Source organism: Alligator sinensis, unplaced genomic scaffold, assembly GCF_000455745.1.
Source record: "Alligator sinensis unplaced genomic scaffold, ASM45574v1 scaffold215_2, whole genome shotgun sequence".
NCBI classification, from domain to species: domain Eukaryota; kingdom Metazoa; phylum Chordata; order Crocodylia; family Alligatoridae; genus Alligator; species Alligator sinensis.
Window position 1 is genome coordinate 1,238,925 of NW_005842400.1, and position 11,396 is coordinate 1,250,320.

At 47.1% G+C, this 11,396-nt stretch overlaps 1 protein-coding gene across 3 annotated transcripts in view; it reads left to right on the top strand.

Moving 5' to 3' along the window:
* CSNK1E (casein kinase 1 epsilon) overlaps window positions 1–11,396 on the top strand; it is a 25,420-nt gene that overhangs the window by 4,303 nt on the left and 9,721 nt on the right. For all 3 annotated transcript variants that reach the window (XM_006029854.3, XM_006029853.3, XM_025211330.1), the window contains exons 3-5: window positions 5,910–6,020; window positions 6,241–6,389; window positions 7,100–7,328. In XM_006029854.3, the coding sequence (XP_006029916.1) occupies window positions 5,910–6,020; window positions 6,241–6,389; window positions 7,100–7,328 (489 nt within the window). The remainder of the gene's footprint in view (window positions 1–5,909; window positions 6,021–6,240; window positions 6,390–7,099; window positions 7,329–11,396) is intronic.

Below are 11,396 nucleotides of genomic sequence, written 5' to 3' on the forward strand. Positions count from 1 at the left end.
AGCTAGGTCAGGGGGTCTGTTACACCACCCTTCCCCAGGATGGAGGGGCAGACCCAGTGAAATCTCCCTTGGAGGTTTTCTGGTCCCATGCCGAGAAGGAAGATGTATATAATTTTTGCCGTCTGACTGACTTCAGACTAACATGGCTAACTACCTCTCTCTAACTTGGATTACCAGCTGGGGTGACCTGAGCTCAGAGTAGTTGCAGGGGTTATGGGGAGGAGCATAACCCTCTCATTGGGATTCCTGTTGGGTTGTCCCTTGGAGAAGCAGGGGGAGAATGCTTCTAGTACATACTAGTCCCAGCTTGTCCATCTCTTTCCAAGGAGGGGATGAAGCCCCTTAGAACATGTGCTTTATCTGCTGCCATTTTTAGTGGCCCAAAATATGGGACTTTGCTCAAGTGATTATTCGGTGTTCTGTGAGCCACTTTGACAGGAAATAATTTCCTAATGGTAGTACACTTTATTTTTTTTATCCAGTTGTCACCAGTACTTCTAGCTACAGCTCCTCAGTCACCCTGAGTGGTCACCCTCCCTCCTTAGTGTTTGCACCCCTTAGAATCTAAGGCTTAGATGCTTATCTCCTGTTTCCCCCTCATTGTCATTTAACCAAGTAATGACATGTATTTGTCTCTTTCTTCATAAACCAGGCTGCTTAGCCTCTCATTGTTTTTGTTATTGTTCTATGAATTTCCTCCATTTTGTCAACCTGCTGAGTTGTCCAGAAGCCAATGCAGTCTTCTAGGTGTGGTTGTGCCAGTGTGGGGTAGCAAAGGGCTGTCCTCGTGAGTGATCTGTAATGTGATGCCGCTGCATAGATTGCCTTGGAGCTTCTCCTGCCTCCACCACCCCCAGCTTGCATTGCAAACTCATCTGTAACTTCCTGGCAACTGTCGTTACAAGGTTTTGCTCGGCCCTGTTGCTCCCCAGTTTCTCCCATTTAATATCTTATCTTGGAAACCTAATCTAAACAGGACTCACTTTATTTCCCACCCATATTTCTAATCATCAAATCTCTATTTTTATTTCTTTGTCCTCATGGGTGTTTGTAGCTCCTCTTGATTTTAATATCCTTCATGAATGTTGCTAATGGGCTATCTGCGTTCTTTGCCCAGATCACTGATAAAGACGATAAATAGAAGCGGACTGAGGTTTTCTATTCCATAACACCCCCCACCCAACACCGCCTACGCTTGTTGCCATGTATCATTTGTCTTATGGTCCTTTAGCTGGCTGTCAACTTGGATGTCAATGCTCGTAGAAAAGTGAAGTAAAAAAACAGCGGGTAATAACTTTAGCACTAATGTAGCAATTTTTGCTTTCAAATTGCTTCATGTGATTTAAGCATTGCAGCACCCAATGAGGTTGGTAAGTGGTGTTATCCTCCTGATCTGGATCTGGAATATGCATGTGGGGAGGCCCACATTTCAGAAAGGTAAGGGTCCTAATTACTTACCTCTTGACAACTTACCTGGTCCCTTACACCTGTGTAAAGGGGTTCTGATTGGGCTGGTCTGTGCATGCTTTGTCAAGTTTTATGTAACAAGGCAAATTGAGGCCTACAAGGCTCCAAGTCTTGGTAGGCAAAAAGGGCGTGTTTTTTAAAATACTTGGCTCAAGTGAGAAATTTTAATGCGATGGAAAAACTCACTGAGCTGCAGGCCAGTGTTTTTGAACCTGTGTTAGCTGGTCTTGTTGGACTCTGTATGGTCTTTTCAGTCTGGGGAGCTGGCATGCTGTGTGGTGGGGTGTGTGGAGGAAGCTGACACTCCCATTACCCATCCTCTCTGTGAAGAGTGACTTGTTTGCTAGAACCTGTCAGAACCTGCCTCAGTCGCCTATTAGTTCCCTCTCTGAGCATTCAGGCCATAGGGAGAAATGAGATGAAAACACCATTTGAGCAGCTGGGCCTTCTTGAGGCAGTGTGTTCTCTAACCCATGTGAAATGCTCCTTGCAGATCATTCTTGGGAGTTGAAATGTTGAAATTTTGCTCTGAGCTTAGCCCGTACACATGCACATCAAACCGATTTCAAATGGTGGTGACTTCACCCCTCTCTTTCGGGCCATCTGCAGTGTTTTTGGAAGGAACTCTAGAGACCCACCCTGCTTTGGCCAGAGAGGGCAAGTGGGGGACCAGACAATGTAGTTGGCCTTTGCTGTTTTCCATGGTTCTGTTAGTGGCTCAGTAAACAGCAGTTCAGGGTGTGGAAACTTGGACAAATAACAGTTGGGGAGGAGCTTCTTCTTTTTACTCTTTTGGCTGGATCAGTCAGCAGTGCAGTGCCTTGCCAGAGCTGAAACGGGGATCTGAGGGTTAGAATAGCAAGAGTTATTGCAAGCCAGATGCATTAGCACAGCTGTTTGTGGTGGTGGAGAGGCTGGATTGCTTCAGAGAGGAATCATAGAAAGGAGAGTGAGCTGGGGATTGTCTGGCAAGCAAAGCATGCTGGGACACTGGTGGTGTCTGTTTGGACAGTTCCTGGTTGCATGCTCCTCCCTCGCTGGGGAGGGGAGCTCCTTCCCTTTGTTTCCTCAGCTGTTAACTCTCTCTCGCCCTATCTGACTTCTCCCATCTGTTCAGCTGCTACCCTTTCTTCCGTCACTAAGCTGGCAAGGAGAAAGTGGTAGAGGGGGAGGGCGTGGGGAGAAGGAAGAACATGGCTGTTGTCCTTCCGATTATTGTGCTAGACAGGCAGAACTGCTACCTCTTCAAAGGGATGGATTCCTTGTGGAAAGTGTCTCCTGTTTGGCAGGTGACAACCCTCTGTCCCTGGAGCCCCATTTAAAGAGCTCATGACAAATGGATTCTGTATTCACATGGCCCCCACAATGGAGAGCAGCTGGGGGTGGGTGTTAGAGGATTGTGGATAATGCTTAAGTCTCAGGTGGCTGAGACAGTCTTGCAGCACTTGTGTCTGAAACGGTCTTCTCATGCCCTGAACTCCAGGAGCAGCTTCTGGGGAAGGAGGTGGATTGTTAGGTGTCTTGTTTCCAGCTTCTACCAGTCTGGGTTGTGAAAGAGAATTGGGGTTGAAAGCCATGATGAAAGGCCAGAACCTCCCGAATGCTTGACCTGTGTCCTGTTGCTGCCTGCGTGGCTCTGAGCAAGTCGCGTAACCTGTCCGGGTGTGTTTCTGTGGCTTGAGTTTAGTATGTACTTGCAGCCATAGGGTGACAGCGAGGATTTGTTCACTGAGCGAGCTTTTAAGAAACGTATGGGGCTTTCACCAAATGCTTTGTGTTTAGTCACTCTGATAAATACTGGATTAATCCCTGTGGTATAGCTCCCTAAAGCTTTGTCTACTAGTCTATTTCTAAAACATCCCAAGAGCTGGGGTTGCTTCTACTTCCCAGGGGAAACTGACACCCCTATATTGGACTTTGCAGGAGATGGGACCCAAAGGCTAGGATTGTTTGTCACATCTGGGATTTACATCCTACGGTTACAGGCTTTTATTAAAATAAATAAATAAATAAATTTCCTACCTTACGTGCTGGCAGTGATAATCTCCCACATACAAACAGGCTTGGAATGGCTGCACTGTCCTCCTTTTTCAAATCTGCCATCAGCCTGAAATAATGATCTGGAGATGTGAACTCACCTATTCCTTTTCTCTTTTTTTCTCCCTGTCCCTCTTCCCCCCCAACCTCTTTGGGGTTGTTACTCAAAAGCCAAATGATGAAATTTCTGAGACATTTGTGCATATTGTTCATTGTGTGAGTGGATGGACTGGGATGGGAACAACACCCACAGAGGGAAAGGAACTGTGAATTGCTGCAAGAAGCTGAGAGGAGTGTCAGGAAGGCGGGGAGAAGGGAGGAGAGGGAAGGAAGTTATGTATGGGTCCTAAATTCCTACAGTTCTTAACAGGCAAGTATCTTTCCCACTGAGAAATGCAGAATGAGAATAAGGGACCGAACAAATAATTAACTAAAAGCTTAGTTACTATTCAGGGGCCATGCCGTAACTTTCATCTATATGCAAACCGAGTGCGTGTGAGATATATATTATAGTCCTAAATATCTCTCTGACCCACAGGCTGTAATATAAAGATGGAATTTATCTCTCTCTCCAAATATGACCCTTGGCTAAATGGCTCCTGCTCTCAACATGGCTCTGTCCCTCAGTACTGAGTAAAAATATTTCATAATATTCTTCCTGTTACTCCTCCTCCTGCCTTGGAGCAGTCTGAATAATTCTTTTTCCCTCGTTGCTGTTTACAGCCTTCAAATACTTGCAGATTGCTGCCATGTCTCATTCTTCTTCCCTGCACTTCTTCATGGTCCCTTCTGCATTTTGGCTTTTTGGATCTTTCTGCTTACATCAGTGTCTGTCCAGGTCCCCGATCATTTTTTGTTCCTTCCCCAAAAATTCTTCCCAGCCTGTCTGTTGCAGACTTGCCACTGTAGACTCTAGGTGACATCTTTCTGTGAACAGGGTGTCTTGTTGTTTTCAGGAAGTATCCACAGGGAATGGACTTTGGGTCCATCTCCTTTTTTGGAGACAGCATGGGAGAGTAAACCGGAGTGTTGCTTTTCGCCTTTTTGGTTCTAACAAGGGGTGAGGAGGGGGTAAGGATAGAGGGTGGTGGGGTGGGTATGAATGGGACGCAAATATTTTCTTTCTGCGTCCCTCGCCAAGGAGGCCAAGCTGGTGTGCTGAGTTTTTACAGTGGTGGTTCTCAGCCTTTTTAGGTTCAGGGTACCGCTCTGTACCATGTTTTGAATTTGGCATCCCAGTGGAGAATCGTTGTTGTGCTGCTTTGGCTTCACCTCGGTGGCTCTCTACTGGGTGATGCTGCCACTGCAGCCAGGTGGGATGACCGTATGCACCATGTGCACTGCTGGATTAGGAAGCGACTGTGGCAGGGAAGCACATCCTGCCTGCACTAGGGTTATTTGAGCCTAAAGTGGCATGATCATGCCCTCCTGCCTCCGACCGTTTCTGGTCTGACCCCCCTCCTCCACTCCTAGAAACAGGTGTGTGGGACAGTTCTCCTTAGCTGCTGCTGCCAACGTGGCAGTAATGCCCATGTCACAGCTTCCCGGTTGGGAACCGTTGTTCTTTTTGCAAGAATTGACTTGACCTACCAAGACTGGCTGGATGATCAGCATTTTCTTCTGTGACTCACCCCAGTTCACTGTTTTGTCCCTGTCTTTTCCAGTCCCTTGGCTTCTAGTGGGCTGTATAAACGTTCTTTCCTCACCAGCCCGACTTTGATTTAATGTGCATGTTCCAGGATTACTTCTGTTGGATATTCCAAGGCACAGGCAAATCCCTTGTGTTACCTGTCTTCAGTGTTTTTGTGCAACCTTTAGTACTTTGTATTCCACTGTATGCTTGGGTTTGAGTTAGAGAAGGGTATTATATGCCAGGACCTATACACAGAACTTTAAGTGCCTCTGTTTTTGTTTCAGTGTTTCATCCAGTGTATTTCTTCATAGTTCTAATTTTGGGTATGACAAACACTTCCATATTGACAAAGGGTAACCACACTGGAGAAGTAGGAAGGAGAAAGTGGAGATTTTTGTCTCCTGGATGGAGGGGCCAATTTGGGATTGTGGGATAAGAATTGCTGCACTTAACTATACCATTATTGACTGCTTTTGTCAATATAGCTAAAATTCTCATTGCAAAATTTTAAGCTTGCTTTATTGAGATAATGGACAGTTTTCCCCCCTCAGAGATTGCATTGGCTGGCCTTTGCAAGCCTTTCTTTGCAAATGCAAGAACTAAAAAAAAGGTGGGGGGGAGGGCAGACATGTGGGCTGGATTGTGTGTTTACATGAAAGCTAAAATTATGAAGCTCAGTTCTGTTGCATTCCAGGGTACTGGCTTTTATGATAAGGTGTTTAATGCAATTCAAAGCATGTGTAACTTTTATTTTGCCCTTTTTTCTCTGCAGGTGCTAATATTGCCACGGGTGAAGAGGTGGCCATTAAGTTAGAATGTGTCAAAACGAAGCACCCTCAGCTCCACATTGAGAGCAAGTTCTACAAGATGATGCAGGGAGGAGGTGAGATGTAGGAAGGAGCCTAGGGAGGTTGCTGTTTCCAGCGGGGGTAAAGGCAGAAATTGTTTCCACGGGTCTTAAGAGGAGAAAAGGGAAGTGCTGCCAAGGTATCTTAGTGTTGGATGTGTCCTCCTCACCAGGAGATGCTGCTGATGGTTGGGGAGTCACTGTAATTATCTTCTGTCTGCCTCTGGTTCATGGTGATCTGCCTTTCTTTCTCCAGTGGGTATTCCCTCCATTAAGTGGTGTGGGGCAGAGGGAGACTATAATGTGATGGTGATGGAACTTCTGGGGCCCAGCCTGGAGGATCTCTTCAACTTCTGTTCTCGCAAGTTCAGTCTCAAGACCGTGTTGTTGCTGGCTGACCAGATGGTGAGTTTCCTTTTTAAAGGCATTTGTGCATATCTTGCCCTTGCTTCCCCACCCTCTCCAGTTAGTAGCTGTTGAAGCTCTTGTATTTTGGGCTTTCCCATCTGCTTGACATGAGCTGAAATGGCTTCTAGGGACTTTCCTCCTAAAGAGGCGGGTGGGGGGCTGTTAAACCATTTATAAAAACCTAGGGCTTATTGGAGGGGGATTACATCAGTTGCCCATATAATCCAGTATCCAGTCTCCCACAGTGGCCAGCACTGGATGCTTCAAAGCCGGTGTAAGAACACAGAGGTGGGGAATCTGTCTTCCTCCTCTCTTCCTTCTCTGCCTCTCCTCCAAAAAAAAAAAAAAAAAAAAAGTGCCCCATATCCTGGTCTCTTACTACTAGGTTGGCTGACCTTTAGGACATAATATTCCTTACAAACTAGCTTCCCCTTGTCTCCTCCTTAGGAGGATTTGAAGTTTTGTTTGGTTCATGTTCTGTTGCCACCTCTCAGTCCCAGTGGGTTGAGGAGAAGTTCCCTTGGCTATGACTTGTGACCTTTGCTTCAGAGTGATAGGAAGCTAGTAGTTTGAATGTACCTCCCCTGCCTGTTTTGGGTAGGCTTGCCAGGTTACTTGCTTTTCATAAGGCTGTTGAAGATGAGGATTGTAATTGAAACAACCTTAATGAGCTCCCTTTTCCACTTCTTGTCTTCTCCCCCTTCCAGATCAGCCGTATTGAGTACATTCATTCCAAGAACTTCATCCACCGGGATGTGAAGCCAGACAACTTCCTCATGGGGCTTGGGAAGAAGGGCAACCTAGTGTACATCATTGATTTTGGCTTGGCCAAGAAATACCGAGATGCCCGGACCCACCAGCACATCCCCTACCGGGAAAACAAGAACCTGACTGGCACAGCTCGCTACGCCTCCATCAACACCCACTTGGGAATTGGTGAGCCTGTTGTCCCATGCACAAATTTTTTTGTGGCGGGGAGTGGGGAATGACTCATCATGTTGAGGGGAGTGCCCAGGCAGTGTAGATCAGTGTAAGGGAAGAGAGCAACTGTTACAGTGAAGCCTGCATAATGGCTTCTGTTCTGATCTCCAGGCTGCAGTTGCTCCATGGTGCTTGAAAAGCAGCATGACCCAGTACATAAGGTGCCTGGGACTTGGAGGGCCTGGGATTGTGTTCCTTGTTCTGCCCCTGAGTTGCTGGGTAACTTTGGGCTAGTCACTTCTATACTGTCTGCCTCCATTCCTCCCAATCCTAGTCTGTCTTTTGTTCATACTGCATGCTATGGGGTGTTTGTGCACATGCTTGGGGGGTGGGAGGGTGCTTTAATTAAAATACCCGGTGCATCACATGTATCGGGGTCCTCATGTTGAGAAGTAGCAGCAGGAGCGCTTTAACTAAAGCTTTGTCGAAGGAGCTTTAGGTAAAACACCCCATCGCCATTTTTTCAGTGCGGAGATGTTGATGCACATGACACTGGAGTCTGCTGGGGCATGGTAATTACCACGCTACAGCAGACTTGATTAATCAAGTCCACTCTGATGTGCTGTAATTATGTGCAGCCTCACTGCACTTGTATAGGCATCATATATTTTTGTATGGTAAGGGTGTTTAAACTCATCCAGCCCTGTAGGCTGGATGAGTGGTGTAGGACTGGTCTCTGCCAAGGGTGGGGGCATTCAGACTTTGGGATGTTGAAGAATTGCATTTGCAAGGACTTAAACAACAACAACAAAAAACCCCATACCAAGCAACCACCCTCTTAGGCAGAGACCTGAAGAGCAGGCTGTAGGTATGGAGCTCTGCCAGTCAGGTCAGCATTTAGTGCCTGGTGACATGCCCAGTTCTTACCACTTCAAGGCTGGGGAAAGGTGCTACCTGGATGCAGCTGGAAATCAGGGGTTTGTTTGACAGTTTGTCTTGGCCTCTGGCTAGTAAATATCTAATGTTCCACTCTCCTTCCAAACCTCACTGAGCTGGATATGGGGCTGGTCTCTTTGCTCAGGCATCTGACTACTGTGAGGAGCAGGGAGATGAGGTCTCTCCTTTTTTGTGCAGCCTCTCACATTGGGCCCATTTCTCCCATGCCTCATTTCCTTTCTTTTGCTTGCAACTTGGTGTATCAGCTGCAGAGCAAGTTTCGTAGCTGCCCACAGCACGTCGAACAGCAGCAATAAAAGTGTTCAGCTTCTTAACTTCAGCTTGTGGCTGGCGGGCCAGCAGGAACACACACACGCTCTGCAGACTCAGGAAGATGGCATGCACAGTGCTGTGCTCAGTTTGCAATCAGATGCCTTTCTCCAGAATCATAAAGGAGAGAGCGCATTATAGCAATCTGTTTCTGCAGGACTTTACATCCCTGTGAGTCCCCAGGAAAAGCTTTTCAGATACTATAGAGGCAGAACTTGCTCTGCAAAGTAGATATGGATTGCCCTCACTTGTTGGGGGTGCTGCATAATGGGGTGTAGGTAGCTTTACTGTTCTCGGCTATATCTGAAAAATATGGCAAGCCTCAGGGCCAGATTTTTAACTCTTTTTAGTGGGCCCTAGGCAAACAAACTCGTGGGCCCCAGATTGGCCAAGATCCCCTTCCCCACCCCGGTGCTGCTGACTGCAGGCAGTGGGGCTTGGAGCTGCTGCTAGGAAGTAGCCCCGCTGCTGTGGTGCTGGCAGAGGGGAAGGGAAGGGAGGCAGATGGGGCCATTCACGCTGCCACATGGAGGGCAGGACCAGGGCCCCCTGCAGCTCGGGGCCATAGGCATGTGCCTAGTTTGCCTATGCATTAATTTGGCCCTGGCCAGCCATGTAGGTCCTTGCTGGCCATATTTTGGTCCAGCTTTATATATAACCTGACTGTGCAATTCTTATTCAATATGGCATGCTACCAGGACTGGAACCTTGAGCGTGCATAAAATAGTCCCAACTACTGTCTGTCAACAACTGTTTTCTTTTTGTGGCTGCCATGTCTGAACTGAACTACCGAGAGACTAAGCATTCAAAATAGGTGTTTGAGTTGCCTGCTATTGTCCTAACTCTTTAGTCCTTTGCTTCTGGAGTCAGGCACATGATCAAGATGTATGTTTAGATGTTGTTTGCTTTTCAAAGGGTAAGTGGCATGTTCATAAATCTGGGAACGACACTTACATGGCTTTCTTCCCCCTCCATTTTGTGCGAACATTGGTCCATGCAGCAGCTCTTAGGAGTACTGTCTCCATTTGGCCATTCGTTTCTCTGCATCACGGCAGGGTGAAATGATTAACTTGTTGAGAGAGTCAGTATCAAAGCCACAGTTGGAGTACTAGGGCTTCTGGCTTGAGGCACCTGAGACTTCCCCCCCCTTGACAGATTTCTGTGGGGCAACAGTTCCCCCTGGGAACTTTCAATGTGAACAGTTGACTTTTCAGTTACATTAATGCATAGAGCTTAGTAACTTTGAGGGCAGAGGAGCCAGGTGTCAGTGCATTTGTGGGTCGGGAATAGCAAGCAACTTAATGCCTTTATTTGTATGTGCAGGCTTGGGATTGGACATTCCAGTGTCTGGAGGAAATGCATTCTTCTCCTGGCGACTGGAGAAACAGTGGGCTGGAAGAGCAGGGAGGGTTTCCACAGCTGGAGACTTGTTACTGGGAGAGTCGTTTGACTATGCAGCCCTTGGTTCATGCATTCCAGTCAGTTTTCACATGCTCTGGGGATGAGAATCCTTTGCATCTTTCTGAGCTTGTCAAATCCAAAATAGATGTCCAGGGGTGCCTAGGAGACAGACTAGTAGATTCTGTCTGGAGGAGGGAGATGGGGGAACTATTTTTCCCTCCCCATCTCTAAATGCCTTTTATAGATGGCACCAGCCTGGGCCAAACAGGTCTTGTAGCATTTCTGCAGGTCCAGCCTCCATTCATGCACTGTTAAAGGTACTAATCATTCTGCAATGTGCTATCCTGGAGTGAACAAAATCTGACCCAATGTCAAATGGGAAAGAAGTGACTTGACAAGGACTTTCCAAGGGCTGGAGAGGGTCTGGGCCGATTCCAGGAAAGGGAGCCAATCTCTAGGGACTTGCACATGGAAACATTGTTGTTTTGGAATGGGCAGGTGGGAGTCACTGTTCTGGGAAGCGGGGAGGACATCTGGCTGCAGTGAATCGGGCTGGGTGGTGAATCTCATCTGGTGTAAATCCTATATCACTTTTTTGTCTAGACATGTGGTCCCCACACAACCTCCTGCCCATTCCTGACTCAGCTTTCATCTGGTAGCTAGCTAGGGGGAAGGGGCAGGGACAGGGCTGGCCCAGCCATGTGTCTGAGGTGGGAGGAAAGCAGTCTTAAGCAGGGTGGGGGAAAGGGTTATTGGGCAGAGAGGAAGGGAAGAGGATCAGCAGCTTGCTGCAGTTGTGGAGCTGCTCCAGCTGAAACTGATGATGAATTGTGGTGCCTGTGATTGACTAAGCACAGGTCTGAGTTGTAATCCCACCTGCAAAACTGACTCGCTCCATCACCTCAAGTCAGTCTCTTCTTTCTGTTTTTCTCTTACAAGCAGGAAAAAGTGGAGACCTTTCTGTGCCTCTCTGGGTGTTGTGAGGACAAACTGCTTTTCATCTGCAAAGTGTTTTCTACTCATCTGGGTATAAGAAGCCGCATTCTTGAGTGGAGGGTGATGGTGGGCTTTGAGGTTGAAGTTGCCTAGTGTTAGCAAAGCACAAAGAGACAACAATATAATAATGTTAATTGTGCTTTTTAATATATGGTCCTAGGCCAAAACTGTGTTTATACAGAGCTAAGTTTGAGAGTGTGTGTCTTTAACGGTAGAATATTTCATAGGGATGGTGTTGGGATAATTGCAATCAAGCATAATTAAAAACTCAGACATGTTAAGGTGAAGCAATGCACATTTGGGGTATACACACAGATGTAGCTCTGTTGTCAGGCACCATAGACTTTTTTCAGAGTTAAAACCCTCACTAAAATGCTGCACGTGGGCCACACTTTAAAAGTGCGATGACCTTGGGGGGGG